This window comes from Lepidochelys olivacea (genome assembly GCF_965140295.1).
Source record: "Lepidochelys olivacea isolate rLepOli2 genome assembly, chromosome: 17".
Classification (NCBI taxonomy): domain Eukaryota; kingdom Metazoa; phylum Chordata; order Testudines; family Cheloniidae; genus Lepidochelys; species Lepidochelys olivacea.
Genome location: NC_140427.1, coordinates 6,941,911 through 6,964,089, shown reverse-complemented (window position 1 = coordinate 6,964,089; position 22,179 = coordinate 6,941,911). Strand labels below are relative to the sequence as shown.

General features: G+C 42.1%; 1 protein-coding gene across 1 annotated transcript in view; it reads left to right on the top strand.

Moving 5' to 3' along the window:
* Positions 1-11,391, top strand: part of CA4 (carbonic anhydrase 4) — a gene marked incomplete at its 3' end in the record, with an annotated part of 34,831 nt that extends 23,440 nt beyond the window's left edge. The window contains exons 2-8 of the mRNA XM_084651129.1: positions 1,567-1,620; positions 3,238-3,408; positions 7,175-7,332; positions 8,316-8,408; positions 9,011-9,074; positions 9,710-9,873; positions 11,200-11,391. Of these exons, the coding sequence (XP_084507255.1) occupies positions 1,567-1,620; positions 3,238-3,408; positions 7,175-7,332; positions 8,316-8,408; positions 9,011-9,074; positions 9,710-9,873; positions 11,200-11,391 (896 nt within the window). The remainder of the gene's footprint in view (positions 1-1,566; positions 1,621-3,237; positions 3,409-7,174; positions 7,333-8,315; positions 8,409-9,010; positions 9,075-9,709; positions 9,874-11,199) is intronic.
* Positions 11,392-22,179: the final 10,788 nt, after the last annotated feature.

The following is a 22,179-nucleotide window of genomic DNA, read 5'->3' as shown; positions in this document are numbered from 1 at the left end:
CAGTGCATGTGAAACTGTGGTTGTCCTTAACATCTGCTGGGGCAGAGATGCTGCCCAGTGTCACATGGAATGTTGGGTGGGGAGTGGCGAAAGAAGACGCTGCACTGGAGTTCTGCAGGGACTGCAAAGGGAGACAAGCCCAAGGTTCACAAGAGTTTGCAACATGCGCATTTGCTGACGAAGAAGCTCCATTATATCCTTGTGCATCTTCCTCTGCTTTTCCTGCTGGAATTCCTGGGCCTTTTTCCTGTCCGTTCTTTCCTTCTCCAGGCTGCCTGCGATGTTCACCCTCCAGGCCCTTTGCGTAGCATCATGCAGCACTAGCTTGCAGGATCTCATTGAATGTCATCCCAAGTGCTCTTCTTTCTCCTCCTTATCTGGCTCAGGAGTTCCACAGGTGTGGAGACAAATTTAATTGTAGACAACAACCAGGTCAACACAAAACAGCTTACATTGACCTAACTTCCTGGCACAGACCAGGCCTGAGACAGCAAGAATAAGATGCTCCAGAGGGAAACTCTTGGGCATACTGAGTGAGATCAAATTCAGCTGAGCTGGAATGAGGAGAGATCTTTATTTCTTAAGAAAATTCCTTATTCCACCATATCATCTTTAAAGGTCTAACTTTTTTTTTTAAAGATTCCATCCCTGTTAGGTTGAGATGAGATGAGGTTTCTTGTAGACAAGAACAAGGGGACATGACATGAAATGAATGGGTGGCAAATTCAAAACTGATAAAAAGAAATACATTTTCCTCACAATACATATTCAGACTGTGGAACTCCTTGCCATATAAAATCATTGAAGCCAAGAATTTAGCAAGATTCAAAAAGGGATTGGACATTGACACAAGAATATCCAGAGTTATAATTGTTAATCCTAACACAGGTTTTGAAAGGGATATTAAACCACGTTTCAGGGTTGAAGCCATCTGTATCAAAGACCAGGATCAGATCTAATGAAGGGGGGAAATTATCCAACCTCTCACTGCAGCAGGGTTCTTACATCTTCCTCTGAAGCATCTAGTATTGGCCATTGTCAGTACTGGACTCATGTTTGATCCAGTAAAACAATTCCCATATTCTGGTTTTGCATCTTTTAATAAAGACTAGGCTTGCCATAGCTTTCAACCTGATTTACACGATGGCTGGGGAATATTCGCTAATGAGCTTTTTGTACAATCACAACATTTATGTGTGTCATCAGCCAGGGGTTCTCACATATTTTGGAGAGCAGGACACATTTTAATAGAGAGATTGTCTTGTGGACACCTCCTCTCCTCCAGGGACCACCTTTTCTCCCATGCATGATCACATAACATACTTTTGTCAACTATACAGTAGGAAAGTACCTGTGCACTTTTAGCTTTCTTTTAAAGCAATTTAGCAGCTGGAAATAAGGAGTGGGAGTCAAAGCTGTGTGGTCAGCTAGCTCTCTCCCTAGATCACCGTACCAGAGCCAATGTCTCTATGTGGTCATTCTGAAGTTAATCAACGACTCATACAGCTTCTCATTTTAATGCAATTTTGTAAAGTTTGTCTGAAATGTTAATTTCTTCTGTTGCAGGTGAGAAAGAATGGTGCTACCTATCACAAAAATGCACTCTCCCCAGCTGTGCAGGTAATTCTAAGCAGTTTATTTCTGAAATCATTTTAGTGCTGTGCTGTTTTACAAAGGGCCTACTTGTAGCAGTGATACAAATCTTCCCACAACAGCTTCAGATATCACATGCCACTCCATTATACTCTGAGACAGGGCCAGCTCCACGTGCTTGCTTTGCTGGTGCCTAGAGCCAGTCCTGCTCAGAGATTATATCTTGTGCCTCCATTCTCGGGCCAAATTCATCACTACGGTAAACAGGTGCAAGAACATTGATGTCAATGTAGTAAATCCGATTGATTGTATGTCATCGGAAAGAGGAAAACCCAGTCCAATTAAGTTAAATGATTATTAGGATATTTAAGAGAAGGGGACAGAGATATGTTAATGACTCCAATGTTTGTTCTGGCTACCAATTTGGTTTTGGCTGAAGAAAACCCTGCCAATATAAGAAGTGGATCTAAAGTGCATCTGAAGAAGTGGGGTTTTTATCCACAAAAGCTTATGCCCAAATAAATCTGTTAGTCTTTAAGGTGTCACTGGACTCCTCCTGGTTTTCCTGTCAATGTAAAAGGAATTTACAACATACCCAAAAGATAACCCACAGGCACCAGGCAGGCATGCAATTCCTTAAAAATACTTGAGGCCTACATTAAGAAAAGTCTTTATATTTTAACTGGACTTGTACCCTTTGTTTTACTTCAGCCCAGTGATACAACAGCCAGCTGTACCACATTCGCTCCTTTGCTTCTATGCTAGTCAGAGCATCTAGTCTCACCTAGGCTGAGATGTAACATACTGGGAATAAAACTCAGGCATTCCTGGCTCCCAGTGCTGCCTTCAGTAAACACTAGAACATGGATCTGCAATTTAAACCTGTCCCATCCCTCCTTTTTAAATACATTCTAAGCTACAGGTTACAAATTTTTACTGTTTATGATCAATTAGCTAAGTCCGACACAGGCATGCTTCCCATTTAATCGGGCATTGCTACACACTTCATCTGCTTACATTTTCCAGTTGCACCAATCAGTCATTGTTGGGCACATTTCACTGTTTTGCATTTTTAAGTATTTTGTAAACATGTCAAGGAATCTCTCTATTAAACTCTGCCACTGAAAGAATTTTCCCAAGCTCAGAAGCAAATGTAGATCTACCAAGAGGTAGTTTGGCTTTATCAGGATGAAGTCACTTTGTCCATCAATTCTCAGGGGGTAGCCATGTTAGTTGTATCCACAAAACCAATAGGGAGTCCGGTGGCACCTTAAAAAGACTAACCAATTTATTTGGGCATAGGCTTTTGTGGGTAAAAACCCCACTCTTTCAGATGCATGGAGTGAAAATTACAGATGCAGGCATTATATGAAGAGAAGAGAGTAACCTCACAAGTGGAGAACTTGTATGAAGAGAAGGGAAGTTCCCTCACAAGTGGAGAACCAGTTCTCCACTTGTGAGGTAACTTCCCTTCTCTTCATATAACGTCTGCATCTGTAATTTTCACTCCATGCATCTGAAGAAGTGGGGTTTTTTACCCACGAAAGCTTATGCCCAAATAAATGTGTTAGTCTTTAAGGTGCCACCGGACTCCCTGTTGTTTTTGTCCTTCAATGAAAGCCATTTTTCCTTTCTCTTAAACAGAACCCCGTCTCTGGAATACAGTAAATATGGAGTGTGGAAAAAATGAACAGTCACCTATCAATATTGTCACCAACAAAGTGGAGTACAAAGGGGACCTGAAACCATTTACTTTTGAAGGCTATAATACCAGTCAGTCCCCTCATTGGACCATAGTAAATAATGGGCATACGGGTAAGCTATGGCAATGAATGGGGTTTACTTATTTGCTCTGTTTTATTAGCTCCTTAATTGCTGTCAAACATTTTCACTGTTGAGATTATTTTCTTCACACACTGAAGTTAATTGGCAAGAGCTGATTAATTAGCTATTTACGGATTCAGCTTTAATGTTCTGCCAGGCTGTCTGTCTATTGGGAAGAAATATTACTGGGGATACTCTGCAGCAGTGCTGTGTGGTGTCAGGTTACTAAGTCTAAAAAAAACTTTTTTTTTTTTAAAAACTTAGTGCTGATTTAACCCTCATATTGGACCAAAAATCACCCAACTATTTCTATATTGTTATGTCAAAATGGGGGGGAGGGACAGGGACATGGGAATTGGGATGCATTTGAAGCTGGTTTTACTGTAACCAGTGAACTATACAACTATGCACAAGTTAAAACTTTCCTAGATTCAGATGCGTACTACACAGTACTTGTGTTGGGGTCTAACTGACCCCAGGATCAAACACATTTTAAAGAAAGCTACACAATAGTGTCAGGGTCTAACCGAGCCCATGTTTGAACAATGAAAATAGATAGCAACAGTAATAATATAAAAGCAAATACAGATACAGCAAACTAGCAACTCAATGGCCTAATACTTGGGGAAAAAATGGAGCAAAAATTGGTGACCCAGGTTCTGAACATGCAAAGTATTTACACTTCACACATTTCTGATGTATTTTTCTGACTCATTCTCTGGACCAGATATAATATCTTCCCCATTTCTCTGGCTCTGGATCAGTACCCAGCACACTCAGATGCCCCAGCAACAGCATCTGTCAAGTGTGGGCTTGTCAGAAAATGTATCCAACAATCGTGGCTTCCCTGGAAACTTTTCCTAGCAAGTGCAGGCTTCCCAGAAAATCAGTTTGATGGAACTATCTTCAAAGAAATGCAATTTGCTCTACAATTGTGATGATACATGAGGCAAATGTTATCTGTGGTCTCACAGACCAACAGACCATTTCAGTATTTTTTTTTGCGTGGTGGGGGCTGAGGGGAGAAGAACACTGAAACTGTGATGATAAAAACAGTTATGTAGGATTCATATAATCATATAATAATGGCTGCCTCAAAATAAAGACAATCTGATGCTGGAATACCTGCATAATTAATTTGGGGGGCCCCAATGCCTTTTAAGTGACTGTTTTCACTATGCTAAAACCACAACAGATATGTAGACAAATGCTAACAGGTTTGCTCATCACAGCTTGAGAATTCTTCAAGAAAGAAGAGGCTATGGCTTGCCCATCATGTTTTATTCAAATTTTTGTACCCGTTTGCAGTCCGAGACCACCCCCCAAGACCTTGGATATGCAATACTTTCATTTCCCCACTGACTAACACTGAGGGGTCTAACTGACCCCAGTGACCTTCTCAGTGACTTTTTTTTGCTGCACAAAACCCACAACAGGTAGGATAAAATCAATGCAAAAAGATTGACCTCCTCCTACTCTGACAATAATGTATGAAGAGGTACAGGACAGGCATGAAAAAACTGTATTTATATTTGTGTGCATCCATTTTTTGTCAAAGACACCCCAAAGCATAAGGAGAGTTGAAAAAACCTGGGCTGTTGTCAAGAGAACCAGCTGCTTGACAGCCAGCCCCGAATCTGAATGGCCCCAATGCAAAGTGCTCCCCTGGGAGACAGCTGAAATTTAAAAAAGCACTTTACAGATGGATTGGGCAATGAGATTTTTGTTTTGAAATTCAGTAGTTAGGCAGATTGTTTTTTCTTACAAACTTCTTCTGATTTTCCACTAATGTGGACAAAGTTAATAGCCTTTTTGGTACAATATAAAATTGTGGAATCTTCAAAGCGTGGCTGATGCTCCGAGAAATGTCTTTGTATAAAAAATCAACCATCGTAGAAACAGCTTAGAACTTTAAGTCCCCAAGACATGCAAAACGGGGTTTGCAGCGGGGGGAGCAAGTGCAATGAGAATAAGATTGGATGCAATTATTATTTTTAGATTTCAATAGCACCTAACTGCTCTGAGATTGGAACCTCATTGCGCTAGGTGTCTTTCATACACATAGTAAAGGAGAGTCGCTGCCAACAAGACCTGACAGTCTAAACAGACACAAGAAATGTTACTAATCCATTTACAGACAGGGAAGTGAGGAACACAGCTATGAAATGACTCATCTAAGGACATACAGTACAGCCAGTCTTTGGGAGCTGGGTATTGAACTCATGTCTCCCGAGTCCCAATCCAGGGCCTTATCTACCAGACCAGCCTTCCTCTCAGGGAGGTCCGAATTCCATCTCCCAGAGAGCACAAAGGCTGCTGTTTTCAAATGCATCACAAATCTCTCAAGCAGAGGACGGTTAAGGGAAATTATCACTAGAAAATATTTTTATTCTTCCCGGAGACACGTTTTATTCTCCTGTTAATACCGGACTCAAGCTCTGCTCTTACCTGGGTTTCACTTACCTAGTTTTACTCTATAGCATTGGTTTTAACCCTTTTTCATTTGCAGACCCCTAAAAAATTTCAAGTGGAAATGCAGACCCTTTTGGAAATCTGAGACATAGTCTGCAGACCTCCAGGGGTCCCACAAACCACTGGTTGAAAACCATGGCTCTATAGTTAGACTGGTGTAAAGTGAAAGTGAGTCCTACAGTTGAGACATAGTAACAGTGTCTTTAACTCTAAACCCTGCAAGACCCTCAAAGCAAATAAATACTGCAGCACACACAATTGGCGACAAAAACAGAAACCTGCAAATAAACCTCTTGGGACCAAGTTCACCTTCTAGAATGCAGCTCTGTACATTTAAAGGGAAAAATCCCTGGTCCAACATCGCTTTTCTAGATAACAGAGGAAGAAACCTAGGGTTTGTCTTAAAAGTGAGAGAAGCACAGGCTCTTGCTTCTCTCCTGCCAAAAACCAGTCACTTGGACGCTCCCAGCAAGGAAGAGATGGTCAATTAACCTTACACTGCGTTGAAAAGCTAGTATTGATTTATTTAAAAATTAAATTGATGAGAACAATTGATTGATTACAAAAAGGAAGATGAAGATGCTTCCACAAAAGCTCATTTAACTGGCTTTCACCAAAATAAATAGAACTATAATCCATAGATGGCAGCACACAAATTCTTTTCCGTTATGTAGCATTTTTCATCCATAGGTCTCCCCTTTACAAGGAGAGGTAAGTATCATTATCACCATTTTATAGATGAGAGAACTGAGGTACAGAGAGGTTAATAGCCTGAGCTGTAGAAGTGTTGTGGCACCTGGAGTTGCCATAGACTTCAACTGGAGCCACAGGTGCTCAGTACTTTGGCAAATCAGGCCCTAAGTGACTAGCACAAGGTCACGTAGCAAATCAGAAACTCAAGTATCACAGAATATCAGGATTAGAAGGGACCTCAGGAGGTCATCTAGTCCAACCCCCTGCTCAAAGCAGGACCAATCCCCAACTAAATCATCCAGTATCTGAACTCCTAGTCCTGTGCCCTGGATATAGGGATTGGACTGTTCCCCATTTTAATTACATTTGAACCGGTACTCAGGAGTGTTCAGAGTCAGATCTGGATCTGAAGTTCATTAATCTAGGTCACTCAATATAAAGGGCTGAGCCAAAGCATTGAATCCAAAACCCAGTGAACTTCTGGGAAACTCTGGATCCAGAGCTTTCACAACCAATGCCCCTCGCTCGTTTCAACTATTCTTAAAATCAGAGCCAAACAATTTATTTCTTTTTAACTACTTGTTTCTACCAGTTAAAGTTTCTCTTAGCGGGTCAGCAAAGATTGGAGGTGGAGGTCTTCAAAATAAATACAAGGCTATTGAGTTTCACTTCCACTGGGGCATGAAGCTAGACAAAGGGTACAGCCCTGGATCGGAACACAGCATCGATGGAGAGAGATACGCTATGGAGGTAGGCGAGATTCTCTCTCTGTTAATGCAGCCGGGTCCAAGAACTCTGACTTCTTAAACTAATGTTGAATGAAATAAACCAACAGATTCTTTTTCAAGACTCCAGGAGGAGAATTAAATAACTGAGAATTTATTGTTTGTTGAGCCCTGTGGAGATCACAGAGGGAAAACGATCAGGGTCTGGACGTTTTGCATGGCAAAGGCAAATGTGGAGAGGCAGTAAAACCCAGGGTTAGTTAGCCTTCAGAGACGGCAGTAGCATTTCAGGCTATAAAGCATCCATCTCCCAGTCTCACACTTGCTTATTCAGATACTTCTGTTGTGACCGTGCAGGGACAGGTATAAATTCCTTGAATAGCAGTGAGGGCAAATCCTACCCTCCGTAGACAAACCAGGTGGGCTTGATGCAGGAAGGTCCCAAGTGAGTTGGTGGGAGGAAATCACCCTCCACCTCAGGTCATGGAGTAACAGTGGAACCACTGCAGATTCAGGGCGGCAGTAGCCCATAAGCTCCTCTTATACCAGCGGTTCTCAAACTTTTGATCTGGTGACCCCTTTCACACAGCTAGCCTCTGAGTGCGACCCCCCACCCCTATAAATTAAAAACACTTCTTTATATTTAATGCTATTATAAATGCTGGAGGCGAAGCGGGGTTTGGGGTGGAGGCGGACAGCTCGTGACCCCCCATGTAATAACCTCACGACCCCCTGAGGGGTCCCGACCCCCAGTTTGAGAACCGCTGTCTTATACAGATGGGGGAGAAGGGGGGTGGAACTGCCTTTGGGTGCATGTCTTTGCAAAGTCACCAGTCCCATATCTTCCACAGTGCCTCTCGCCAGCTGTGGGCAGGGAGTAGCCCTGCTCCACCTCCACAGTAGAACAGCAGGGGTTTCTCCACGCCCAGGGCACAGGGAAGGGGCCAGGATTTGCCGATAAATGGCTATAAAGGGAGTAATAATTGACCTTTAATGCCTGTATTACAGCTTCATATAGTCCACATGAAAGAGGATTTCTCCACTATAGAGCAGGCAGTAAAAGTTGAAGAAGGTCTGGCCGTGCTGGGGTTCTTTATAAAGGTAAGTTGCCAGGATTTTTTTAACTGGCCACCTCAGACTGGCACCTACCAAAGCTTGGACCAAGTTGCAGGGTTTGGCTGTAGAACTGGCCAGGAGCCAAAGTTCCCCCAATGTTTTCAGGGGTCCAGATCAATCATTTAAGTCTGGCCTCACCTCTAGTGCTTAGCGAAGGTCTGCACTGCACTCAGAGAGACATGACTGCAGCATAGCACCCGTAGACACATCTGAGCTAGCTTTGATTTTGCGAGCGTGAACAACAATACCAGTGATGCCACAAGCAGCACAGGCTACACAAGCCCACCCAGGACCCTGGGTGTGTACTCACACACCAAGCCCATGCTACGGCAGCCTCACTGTATTGCGATTCGAGCTGGCTAGATCATAGCTTAGCTTGGGAATGTCTACACATGCAACAGTCACACCTCTGACTGTGGAGTAGACCTATCCGCAGTGACTTTCTGTTACGTTCAGCTCATTGATTTTTGTTCAGCTTTCTTTCCCACTTCTTTTCTGTTTCATTAATAATTAAATTAAAAGTTACGGGTCGGGGGGGAAATGTCTGAGGAAAGGGATACATTTTCTGACTCAAAATATTGTTTCAGACCGGTGCAAAAAATGAAAACTATAAATCTCTAATAGAGATATTAAATGAAGTTGCTGTCAAAGGTAAGGAGCTTGGATTTATCATCGAGCAATTTGAATTTATTTAACAAGATAATCATTATACGTTCCTAGGCGTTACAGAGGCTAAGGTCTGGTCTACACAACAGAGCTATACCGGTATAGCTACGTCGGTCAAGGATGTGAAAAATCCACGACCTACCCTCCCATGTCGACAGTGCTGTGTCGGCAACAGAGCTTCTCCTGCCAACATGGCTACTGCCTCTTGGGAGGTGGATTAACTAAGACGACGGGAGAGCTCTCTCTGTCAGCTTAGAGCATCTTGATTCAAGCGCTATAGAGGGGCAGCTGCGCCCAGGTAGCATTTTAAGCGTAGACTTGCCCTCAATTCAGAAGAAACTTTGAAGTGATTTTCAGCAAGGAAGCAGGGAGTGGAGAGCTCACACGAGGTGTCCATATTGTGAAGCTGTGCTCTGCAGGGGCTCTTGAGAAGGGCAGGCACAGTGGTTCCTTGGCTATGCCCATCCAGTAGCCCCCACCTCCCCCACAACCAGCGATGGGGGACTATGAGGGTGGCATTGCAACAGAGTTGGTAGTAGCAGCCAGAGTTGAAGGGAGCTGTAAACCGAGAACCTGTAACCATGTCCATTCCAGCTGACGTTTCTCCATTGTTTTCCTAGGGTCTCAAAAAAATATGCCGTCTTTGCCCCTGGAATCGCTCATTCCAGCTAAAGAGGATCTCACACACTATTATCGGTACAGTGGCTCCCTGACCACTCCCAACTGCTACGAGGCTGTCGTCTGGACAATATTTCAGGAGCCAATCATACTGAGTGAAAGTCAGGTAATGCATAGAGTAACAGACTGAAAGGAGCAGTGAGGTCATTTTGTGTCTGTCTCACTCATACTCCCCTCCCCACCCTCTTTTCTTCCCTCCCACATATGATCTCATATGCACAAAGTCCAATGTAGGATTGTCCCCTTCTCCATTACCTTTGCAGTCCAATCTTAAGAGACTCTAAATCCATGTCACCACAACAGATCACACACTGACCAGCGTGTTTGCCATCTGTCCCACCACTCATTTTGGTGAAAAAACAAAACAAAACTCAGAATCCTTCCCTGCTCCAAAAGAGGGGCGTGGGCATATACTAGATCTTATATGGCACTTTGTATACAAGGATCTCAGAGCAATTCTCAAAGCAATGTTAGTAACATCACCATTTTAAAGGTGGGGAAACTAAAACACATTGTAATTAAGTGACTTGCCAAAGGCCACACAGTGAGTCAGTGACAGAAGTGGGAACAGAATTCAGATGAATGCTAGTTCAGTGCTTTATCCAATGCCCCATAGTGCCTCTAAATGAGGGTCTGAATCATCCCCTAACTTCACATGTTTTGGAATGTGTCGCTGAATTGCTTCTGAGAACTGAATAATGAATAATGAATTTTTCCTCGAGCCCCATTAGAATTTTATTTTAATAGAACAGAATATTTTAAATTGGTCATGATCTGTTCGCGCTTCCATCTCAGCTCTACCATGAACTCATTGAGTGGGCTTGGACAAGGCACAACCCCTCTGGGTCAGTTCATCGGCAAACAGTGACCATGATCAGTATGTCCACAGTGTGATACCCCATCAGACTGAGTCCATTAGATTAACAATAGTTGCTCGGTGTTTGCTGAGAACCCAACACCCAGCCAGATGTGAGCCAGTGCAGTGGGGGATGACAGAAATTGGGGGTGTGCCTCACAGCTGGCAGCTGCTGGCTAAATTTCTGCTTCAAGTAGCCAGGAGTTAGGCTCTAGAGAAGAACCAGAGGAGATGAGGCATGTAATCTTGATCCCCGCAAGTTGTGTCACAGGGACCTGAGGGATGGGGGCAGGAGCTGAACATAGAGAAAAGACCTGTCTTTCCAGGGTGGCTTGTGCTTAGACAGAACTAGGATGTTTAGCTGGGAGGAAGTTTAAAGAGTCTGCCTGGGCTAGAAGGAAGCATCTATCAGTGATCTGGGGGACAAGTTTTAGTGGCACTCGTTCCATTTAAGCTTTAATATACTCTGTGGTTCAGAGCAACACCACAGTGAGAGGAACTATAGACTCAAGATAGGACAATTCCCTTTTCTTTCCCTCAGAAAAATAACAACTATTTTTGGATGGTGGTGTGCAGGTGGTGAACTTCTTGGAGAAGCTTTACTTCAGTGAGAATAAAACATTACAGATGACCGACAATTTCCGACCTGTTCAACCTCTCGGGAACAGAACTGTGTACCGCTCTGATGTCAGCGTTGTACAGCCTCCTGCAAAGGCTTTATTGGTGATCCCAACACTTATCTACCTCATGAGTCTTCTTTTCCAGTGAACACTACCAGGTTTCTGGGCTTTAATTTTTTGTTTCAAGCACTTCTCTCCAGTTGAGAAGCTCTAGACTACAGCTGATTGTACACCATAGCCTTGCTGTTTTTTCTAACGCTTATCAATAGGATTTTTTATATATATAAAAATAGGGCTGTCGATTAATCACAGTTAACTCACACAATTAACTAAAAAAATTCATCGCAATTAATCGCAGTTTTAATCACACTGTTAAGCAATAATAAAATACCAATTGAAATTTATTATACATATTTTTGGATGTTTTTCTACATTTTCAACTATATTGATTTCAATTACGACATAGAATATAAAGTGTACAGCATTCACTTTATATTTTTATTACAATATATGCAATGTAAAAATGATAAACAAAAGAAATAGTATTTTTCAATTCACCACATACAAGTACTGTAGTGCAATCTCTTTATTGTGAAAGTGCAATTTACAAATGTAGATTTTTTTTTTGTTACATAACTGCACTCAAAAACAAAACAATGTAAAACTTTAGAGCCTACAAGTCCACTCAGTCCTACTTCTTGTTCAGCCAATCGCTAAGACAAACCAGTTTGTTTACATGTATGGGAGATAATGCTGCCCACTTTTTATTTACAATGTCACCTGAAAGTGAGAACAGGCGTTCGCATGACACTTTTGTAGCTGGTGAAGCAAGGTATTTACGTGCCAGATATGCTAAACATTTGTATGCCCCTTCATGGTTCAGTCACCATTCCAGAGGACATGCTTCCATGCTGATGACGCTCATTAAAAAATAATGCATGAATTAAATTTGTGACTGAACTCCTTGGGGGAGTATTTATGTCTGCTGCTCTGTGTTTTACCCACATATTGCCATATATTTCATAATATAGCAGTCTCGGATGGTGACCCAGCACACATTGTTCGTTTTAAGAACACTTTCACTGCAGAGCTGACAAAACACAAAGAAGGTACCAATGTGAGGTTTCTAAAGATAGCTACAGCACTCAACCCAAGGTTTAAGAATCTGAAGGATGCCTTCCAAAATCTAAGAGGGATGGAGCATGCTTTTAGAAGTCTTAAAAGAGCAGTACTCTCATGCGGAAGCTACAGAACCTGAACCACCAAAAAAGAAAATCAATGTTCTGTTGGCGGCATCTGACTCAGATGATGAAAAGGAACATGCATAAGTCCATACTGCTTTGGATCGTTATCGAGCAGAGCCCGTCATCAGCATGGACACATGTCCTCTGAAATGGTGGTTGAAGCATGAAGGGACATATGAATCTTAAGCACATCTGGCATGCAAATATCTTACGATCCCGGCTACAACTGTGCCATGTGAACGTCTGTTCTCACTTTCAAGTGACATTGTAAACAAGTTTCAGAGTAACAGCTGTGTTAGTCTGTATTCGCAAAAAGAAAAGGAGTACTTGTGGCACCTTAGAGACTAACAAATTTATTTGAGCATAAGGTTTCGTGAGCTACAGCCCACTTCATTGGATGCATTCTGTGGAAAGTGTAGAAGATCTTATCATATACACACAAAGCATGAAAAAATACCTCCTCCCACCCCACTCTCCTGCTGGTAATAGCTTATCTAAAGTGATCACTCTCCTTACAATGTGTATACACTGTGTATCACTTTAGATAAGCTATTACCAGCAGGAGAGTGGGGTGGGAGGAGGTATTTTTTCATGCTTTGTGTGTATATAATAAGATCTTCTACACTTTCCACAGAATGCATCCGATGAAGTGAGCTGTACATTGTAAGGAGAGTGATCACTTTAGATAAGCTATTACCAGCAGGAGAGTGGGGTGGCAGGAGGTATTTTTTCATGCTTTATGTGTATATAATAAGATCTTCTACACTTTCCACAGTATGCATCCGATGAAGTGAGCTGTAGCTCACGAAAGCTTATGCTCAAATAAATTGGTTAGTCTCTAAGGTGCCACAAGTACTCCTTTTCTTATTGTAAACAAGAAGCGGGCAGCATTATCTCCCGCAAATGTGAACAAACTTGCTTGTCTGAGTGACTGGCTGAAGAAGTAGGACTGAGTGGACTTGTAGGCTCTAAAGTTGTACATTGTTTTATTTTTGAATGCAGTTATTTTTTGTACATAATTCTACATTTGTAAATTCAACTTTCATGATAAAGAGATTGCACTGCAGTACTTGTATTAGGGTGAATTGAAAAATACTATTTCTATTTTTTTTACAGTGCAAATATTTGTAATAAAAATAAATATAAAGTGAGCACTGTACATTTTGTTTTCTGCATTCAATTTGAAATCAATATATTTGAAAATGTAGAAAACATCCAAAAATATTTAAATAAATTATATTCTATTATTGTTTAACAGTGTGATTAATCATGATTAATTTTTTTAATCGCTTGACAGCCCCTATATATAAAAATTAATTTCAGGAAACATCCTCAACACTCATGATAAATATAATACAAAGCTATAAAGAAGCCCTTTTTAAAATCACAAAAGACTTTTCTTTTTAAAGCAATAAAATGTATTAATTGCAACCCTATAACTTTAAAGCAACACTGCAAGTGTGTTTAATGAGCCATTCAGAGGACTTATAGGAATTTGTAGCCGGAGTGCCAAAGTGAGGTTCTGAAGGCAATATATTTATATGCTGCACCACAAATCAGGGACATGAAACTGCTTTGGTCACTCATAGCATCCACTATGTCCTCCAACACTAAGGCACAACACAACCTGTTAAAAAAAAAAATCAATCAGTAAGCAATACAGGGCTCATCCTACGTATTGCAGGATACATGGCACGCTTCACCCAGAGGGGAACATTTTCTTGCTTCTCTCTCCTTAAGGTTAATTTTAAAGAAGGGTTTGATTATTTTTTAAATCTACTGCTCTTGGGTTTTAGGAACATAGGAGTTACTATACTGGTTAGACTGTTAGTCCAATCTAGTCCAGCATCCTGCCTCTGGCAGTAGCCAGTATCGGATGCTGCAGAGGAAAAGGAAAGCTCCACCCAATACATCTAGCTTCACACACATGGAAAATTCCTTCCTGAATCCCACTGGAGGCTTAAATCTGAAGAGTGAGGTTTGATGATCCTTTATTGTCTCCCATTGAATAATAAAATACAAGAACTGTTCAGGTAATGTTTCCCCCTGTGGAATTTTTCTTTGAATTTTTTTTTCAGGTTTTCATCAAAACCCTCCAATTTTTTGGTTTAGAATTGATATTTTGTGAACATTTCCGTTTTGTTGAAAAAAAAAATGTTCTGATGGAAAGATTTTTACCAGCTCTATAAAATACTCCCACACTTGTGTGATAGGTAAGACCCATACATATATAAAGGGGGTTGTTCTGTGATTTGGGTTGTTATCTTCAGAGCTTATCCAATCACACACTGGAAATACACTGTGAAGATGGGTTTCTCCTGTTAAATTCTGATCACCTCAACATGCAGAGAGATGCAGTGTCTCAGCTGATTTAATCCTTTGAGCCAATGTAATGTAACGTTGCAGCCTCTTCATGAATTTTAAATCTTGGCTATCTCAAAAAGGGATTTTAAACTCGGAGTGCAGTTATGCCTTTTTCTTTAGGGCTATGTTTCTGTACAGGACACTATAATATCACATCCATATAGTCACTCATATGAGAGATATACAAGGGTGCCTGGACACAGTTTACTGAGGGCAAATGGCAGGGTGGGAAATTATTTTCTTCTCTACTGTATCTATTTAAGTTGATTATGAAGACTTGAAAACCACAATGGAAAAGCAGATTGATATTTATACCTTTAGGAGAATATCCAAGACTGTAAGTGTATTTTTATATCGTTTAGGAGATTTCAAGAACTGAATAAAAATAAAAGCTTGTGATTGAATGGTGATGTCTCAATTTTCCATCGGCCTGCATTTCTCTCTCTCTGCCCTCACAGCAAGTGCTAAGAAGAGGAAGGTATTTTCCCCATCTCTTCTAGACAATTTAGGTTGCATCTTTGGAAGCGTTCCCTGTTCCATTTGTGTATTATGATGTCAATGGTCCCAGAGATCTTTGGGAGGATCCTTTCTTTACATTGGCCTCCAAGATACTAATCGCACATATTGGAATTACGCAGACTATAGGGGCTGATTTTGCACAGTGCTGTGTGCCCTTCCACTCCTGTTGAAATGGGGGGCGTTCCATTTTATCCAAAGGAATCAGAGCCATGGGGTCGCCCAGTACATCTTCATGTCAGAATGGACACATGGCTATTTAGTGAGATGCTAGCTAGCTAGGCATCCATCCATCCCTTAAACATCTTTGTACAAGAAGCAATGGTCTCAAGTTGCAGTGGGGGAGGCCTAGGTTGGATATTAAGAAACCCTATTTCACTAGGAAGGTGGTGAAGCACTGGAATGGGTTACCTAGGGAGGTGGTGGAATCTCCATCCTTAGAGGCTTTTAAGGCCCGGCTTGACAAAGCCCTGGCTGGGATGGTTAAGTTGGGGTTGGTCCTGCTTTGAGCAGGGGATTGGACTAGATGACCTCCTGAGGTCTCTTCCAACCCTAATCTTCTATGATTCTACCTGCCTTCCACTACTTCCACCCATTTCCCAAAACCAGGAAGACTATTAAGAAGCTATGGAGCAAAGAGACTTCACAACGTGTAGTAAACTAGTTATTTGACAGCCTCATGTTTTGCTGCCCCATCCAGACTTCCAGGCAACAACAGAAACAATGCAATCTTGTATAAAAGCCATGCGTCTTCACTGTTTAAGATCTTAGCAAGGTGATCACTCCCCAAGATGATCTCTCCGAGAACAATGCTCCGTTCATGCAACAAGACCTCTGCATCCAATGAGAGAGTCCTTAAGGTGTAGTCACAGCCTTCTTCACTGAGATCTCACTCATTTCCACAACCACAGAAGGGTGGGCTGTCAAACTGCATGAAGAGTGGTTAGACCACAGTGCTGGGCTCCAGGACTCCTGGGTGGGGTGGGGGTCTATTTTCAATTCTGTCCCTCACTGCATGAGTGACCTTGGGCACCTCGCTGTTCCTCAGTTTACCCAACTGGAAAATGGATGTACTCCTTCAGCACTTCAAAGGTTCTGAGACAATGAATTAGTTGTATGCAAAGCACTGAGTTTCTCCTATAAATGGACAAAGTGCTACTAATTAACTATGTTAATTCTACTATAGCAAAAAGCAGTTAGAAAATGTGATTTACTGTGAAGGAGACAACACTCATTCACTCCCTAATATTTTAGCTGCTGGATGGGGGGGAAGAACAAAAACGCTGCTGACAAAGTCAATTGCTTCAGCTCTATACAAAATAGTCTTTCATATTCTATATATGCCTCAATGTGGAAGACTTCAAGCTTACTCTAGGGATATTTTCTTATTCTATATGGGTGAGATTTACCCCAGTGTACAGGGCCTGCATCAATCCCCTTATCATCTAAACTGCAGTTATACTCTGAGAAGTAAAGCCCCAGTCTCGCAAGGAACTTTGTGTAGGTTCAGGAGTTCTTTGCAGGACAGGGGGAAGAGAACATTATGGGGTTCCGCCTTATAAGCCCAGATCATCCGCACTCAGTTTACATTTTAAAAGATAGTTGTTGATTTAACTGTCAGCCCATCATATGCTGAAATTCATACTGGCTTCTTTCTGGCTCACACATCAACAGTAATGGTTTTCTATTTGGAATTTAATGAATAATTTTGTTCAAGATGCTTAAGGCAGAATAGAACCCAGATCCCTCTTGCAAGGTTGTGTTGGCTCTGAAACGGTAAGAGGGTTAAACAAAAGTAATAAAAATGTACTGTAAGCAGCGTAAGCTGATGTGACTCCGCACAGACACAAAGACCTATTGGAGGAGAAGGTGGAACATTTCCGATCACAGTCTGGAGTAAAGCTGACCTTCAAGCCCTTAAAGTGGGGCTCAAGTGGTGATAAGAGACTTGAGCCGTCTTTATGCACAAGGGTGTATTTCTCCCTAAGTGTCTTCAGTTAAACTTATTTAAAGAATCATTTTTCATCAGTATGCAGCACCAGCTGTCGGGCAATGCACTGCATCAGCCTATCTTTGGTCGGTGCAAGCTCAGGAATGTTCTGTTCCCTTCCAAGCAACGAGTTTGATGTCTTGTCACCAGTACTTGGCATGCGGCTGGAGCACGTTATTCTTGTTGCATAAAAAAATTAAGGCTCAAGCACTCTATTCCCGTTTATACCATGCACCCATCACAGAAGCCTCGGTCCACGAAGCTCAGTACTGAAAACACCTATATTACAACAATTACATTAATTTGACATGTCATTAAAAAACCCACCACTCCCTAACAAAACAAAACACAAGACTCCTTTCACCATTCTACCTGCCCCTCAGGAAAAAAAAGTCTTACTATGTATTTTTATTATATGTAATGCCTTGCAACTTACACAGAAAGTTATTAATGCATGTTCTGAGAGACTAGGAGGAGGGGAGAAAATTCAGGAGTCCAGGGCCATTAACAGAGAATCCACCAACATCAGCCCCCCCGCATGGAAAAATCTAGGCATTCTCGAAGATGGAAGTGTGCCAGCTCATCTCAGCTACCCCGGTAGAACAGAAGGAGAGACAAGGTCTGTTAGACAACCAGTAGCTAAACCACAAAAGGCTACTTAGGTTAAAGACAGTATTTTGAATTGCACCTGAAACCAAACTGGAAATTGGTGCCATCTGCAAAGTGAAGAGATATTAATGGGCCAATGGAACTATAACGATTGACACTTGTCGAAGATCTGGCCCAATATACTCTTTTTGCCAGAATCACCATTGTGCAAGCTGCCAGCCACCTTCCGTGCTAACACATCTGAGTGCGCTAATTACAGGGCTACATGTCAGTTACTTGGTAAATCCAAGGAAAGCTACAGCAAGGACTATTTGATAAAAAGAAGATTAAAGCAGGATCTTTGGTTTTTCATTAGAAGACAGTTAAGGAAAAATAATTTGTCATTCGCAGTTCATTTCGGTTGCAGGCTCCAGGGGTTGTACATACATAACCATTTATCATCTTACATTTCTATTTCTCTAATGAATTAGCCAGTGCATCTGCTTGAACTGCAAAGATGATACCAATTTAGAGAAGCTCTAATAGCTTCTAATAGCCAAACTATGAAATTACAAGCCCTTGTTTGCCCCTTCAAGTTACCATTAGTCTTTTTTAATCCATTCTCCTTTAAGGGGTTAAAGGCAATTAAAGGGATTTATACACAGAAGTTATCTGAAAAAATGGGCATTGGGGCAACTTTAGAGTTAGAGGCTATTGATCAAGAGAACAAGATCTTAACTAAAAATGGGTCAGGGAGGAGGTGCTTCAATCCAGATCAGTACAGTGGCTGGTCAGCGTTTGGGTTCAAGACAGGAATAGGGTTAATGTTCAAGTTTGAAAGTGCAAAACTTTTCTAAAGTTGTCTATTGAGATTATGGCCCAGAATGGCAAAATCTCACCAGATTAGATGTAGATGTTCTTAAGGATATCTCTGCCATTCTGGGACTACATCTGAATCATTCTTCTTAGGGTTTTCTATTAGTAGCTATCACTGCAGCATTCAAACACTGCACATGTAATTTTTAGGACTGTATAGAGCACTAAGGTCCCTACTGGACTTCATGGAGTCTTCTATTTTCCTTGTTTAAAGGAATCTCCACTTGGAGCATATACACGCCATATACATGTAATATCAATTATAGATCCAGAAGTCAAGCCCCTTCCAATTTTGAATCATACTTGGCTTTGGGCCCATGCATTTGAAACTGCCATATTTCTCAAAATTTTGAGTGTGGGTGGCAGATTTGAGGTACTAACTTGGGTCCTCTTTCAGTTTTAATTTCTAATGCAATCACACTTAACTTATTAGCTAAATGAAGTCAGTTCTTCATTGAAAGAGTCACTGTAAACAACTCTAAATGCAATTAAGCTTTCCGTCAGGTCACAGCAGTTCAGGAAGCTGAGAGAGACAAGAAATGCCAGATAATACTCATAAGGCACATATTTATATTACCCATCAAGAATTATCTGCAAGACATTGGAAAGGAACATGTCGTCAGTGCAGCTGTGTTGGTCACGTCCTTCTACATATTGAACTTTTGAAGCAGGAGTTCAAGTATATAAAAAGCATTTTTCATGTGAGTGTTAGCAAGATTTGAAGTTGCCTTTTTTTTTTTTTCTTTCCAGATCGAGCCTTTAAGGGTAGAAGAGGCAGGTGGAAATGACAACACAGCTACCAGATTTTATTCTGAGCAGATGCTTATAACACACCCTTCAGTGGTCCCAATGTGAACTGTACCTCAATTTTTCCCATTACAGAAATGGATATCAAAAGTACTTGCATATCTCACTGCTGCTCATGAGGCTTAATAAATTATTTTTAATCACTACCAGATTTTATATAGAAGTGTACAAAGACAGAATATGTGAATATTTTCTGCTGCTATGCATGCAAAGGGGGGATACATTCCAAGCCAAACTGTTACACTTTGGAGACAAAAAGCTAAATGTTAGTGATCAAAGGTAAATTCCTTTTTAATATAGCTAGAAATAGATCTCAGTGGTGTCATCTTTTATAGAATTCATGACTAAAACATAGAACACTTCACTTTACAGAGGATTAAAAAAAGAAAAACAAGAAACACAACAGCGCTGTGCAGTCAGACCAGACTGTGGAAAATGAGGAATCTGGAAACAAAAGTAATTTTCATAGACAACTTGGGTTTGTATTTGCCTTTGAATTTACTAGTGAATGAATAATATACAATGATAAGTACAAAAAGGTAATATTTCTGCCCCTCTGGAGTGCCTTCCACATAAGTCTCTCAAAGTGCTTTACACACACACACACACACACACACACTCAAAAGACCCCTGTGAGTCTATTCTTTAACTAATGCATCATCTTCATTGTACAGATAAAGTGAGACACAGAAAAGGGGTGTGATTTGACCAGGGACCTACAGCAAGTCAGTGGCAAATGTGGGAACAGAATCCAGAAACCCAATCTAACAACAACAAAAGTACCTAGTTCTTACATACCCCTTTTCACCCATCGATGACCAAGAGTTTTACAAAGCGGGCAAGTATCATTGCTCCCCTTTTACAGTTGGGAAAAAACAGACACAGAAGTGAAGTGGTCTTCTCAAGGTCACCTAGCAGGGCATAGCTTGCAGTAAAATGCAGGTCTCCCAAATCCCAGGCCAACACTGTATTTGCGAGGCCACGCTTCACCCAATGTAATGTCTAGTTTCTCTCTGCATCACTCAGATCTCTCTTTCATTCCATCAGCAATGTCTCTGTTTGAGTCATCACATTTGTAATGGCCCATTGCGGCAGTAGCTAGAAATACAGAGCTTTATGCACAAGACCATCCCTTAACCCTGTACAAGGGGCTGACTTAGTGGGTTAAACCTCAGGTTCACCCTCTTCCCTCTCAATTGTTTCCCTAGAATGCCAACAAGGGCAATTCGGTCTGGTGACCTGCACAAAGAAGAGACCAGGTCTGGTACAAATGAGTTCATGGGGGGTCCAGGAGGGAAAAAGACCCTAGAAGCCAAACTCTTGGGTGCTCAGCACAAATACTTGGGACAAATGGAATAAGCGCCAGGGTTTGCTGCCACACACCTTGGGGACCTTGGCCCCATTGGCAGAAGGCATTCTGAGCTGAGAACGGAATTCTCTTCAGTTCTGTCACCCACAGGAGTTGACAAAACCATGAGGAAGACCCACAATAATCCTAACACCGGCTAAAACAAATGAGTCGTTAAATGTCAGCCTGAAAGGGACAAACAGGGCATCCCTTCACGCACCTTGGGCACGACATGGCTCCCAACCAGGCCCCCTCTGCAGCTCCCACTTCCTGAAGCCCTGCTTACCATGCAGCTTCTGCCCAGTCTAGCTCCCCTTCCCACGCATACACGGCAGCCACTAATGCCCCTACGCCGGCTTCCATGTCTGCTTCCCCTCTCCTCATGCAAGCCCCAAGTCCACTCCCTAGTCTCTTCCCAGCAGGCTGCAGGCTCTAGGAAAAAGCTGAGGTTCCCTATGCAAGGGGGTCCTTCTTACCTGCTTTGTGCACCATTGCCGAGGGGATGAGGCCTCGGCTGCCTGGGAATTCGCCTGGCAGGCTCTGCTGGGCTCTGGTCTGTGGGTCTCACACCTGGGACTGTAGATCTCAAACAGCTGCTCACTGCTGTACAAGCCGTACAACGACCCCTAGCGACCACAGCCGGTACTGCGAGCAGCTTAGCCCACAGGCATGGGGCCAGGGTAGAAACAAGTCCAAATTAGCAAATGCTGGAGAAATTGTCCCTTCCCCGTCTGCCTCAGAGTCTTCCCCCGACCCACAAACCTTGGGGGAGCCGTAGGGGCTAGTCCCCTGGGTGCTGGAGAGACAGGGGGGCCATTACTCATGTTCCAACCCTGTCCTGTGGTTCTAAGTAGGCAGGTGTTGTAGTAAAAAGAAATATGATCTAAAAGAAACTGGAATGCAAAACCACAAACAGTTTTAACATGTTTTGGGCATCTCCTCCTCCAGCTTCTCGAATGATCTGTTCTTGGGAGAAAAGCAGAAGCTGCAAACTCCTCAAGCAGAATAGGTTGATGCCAACTTCGATTGCACCTATCAAACCGGTGGAGGCTCGCTTCCCGGTCAGGGAGAGGATGCAGAAGGCTGGAAAATGGTAGACGGGGGGTATCCAAGTAATGTGGGTAGCATGGACTAGCAGCTGTATTCCTTGTATGTCAGACTGTGCTTGTGATTGACTTCTCAAATTTTAATTGATGGGAACGT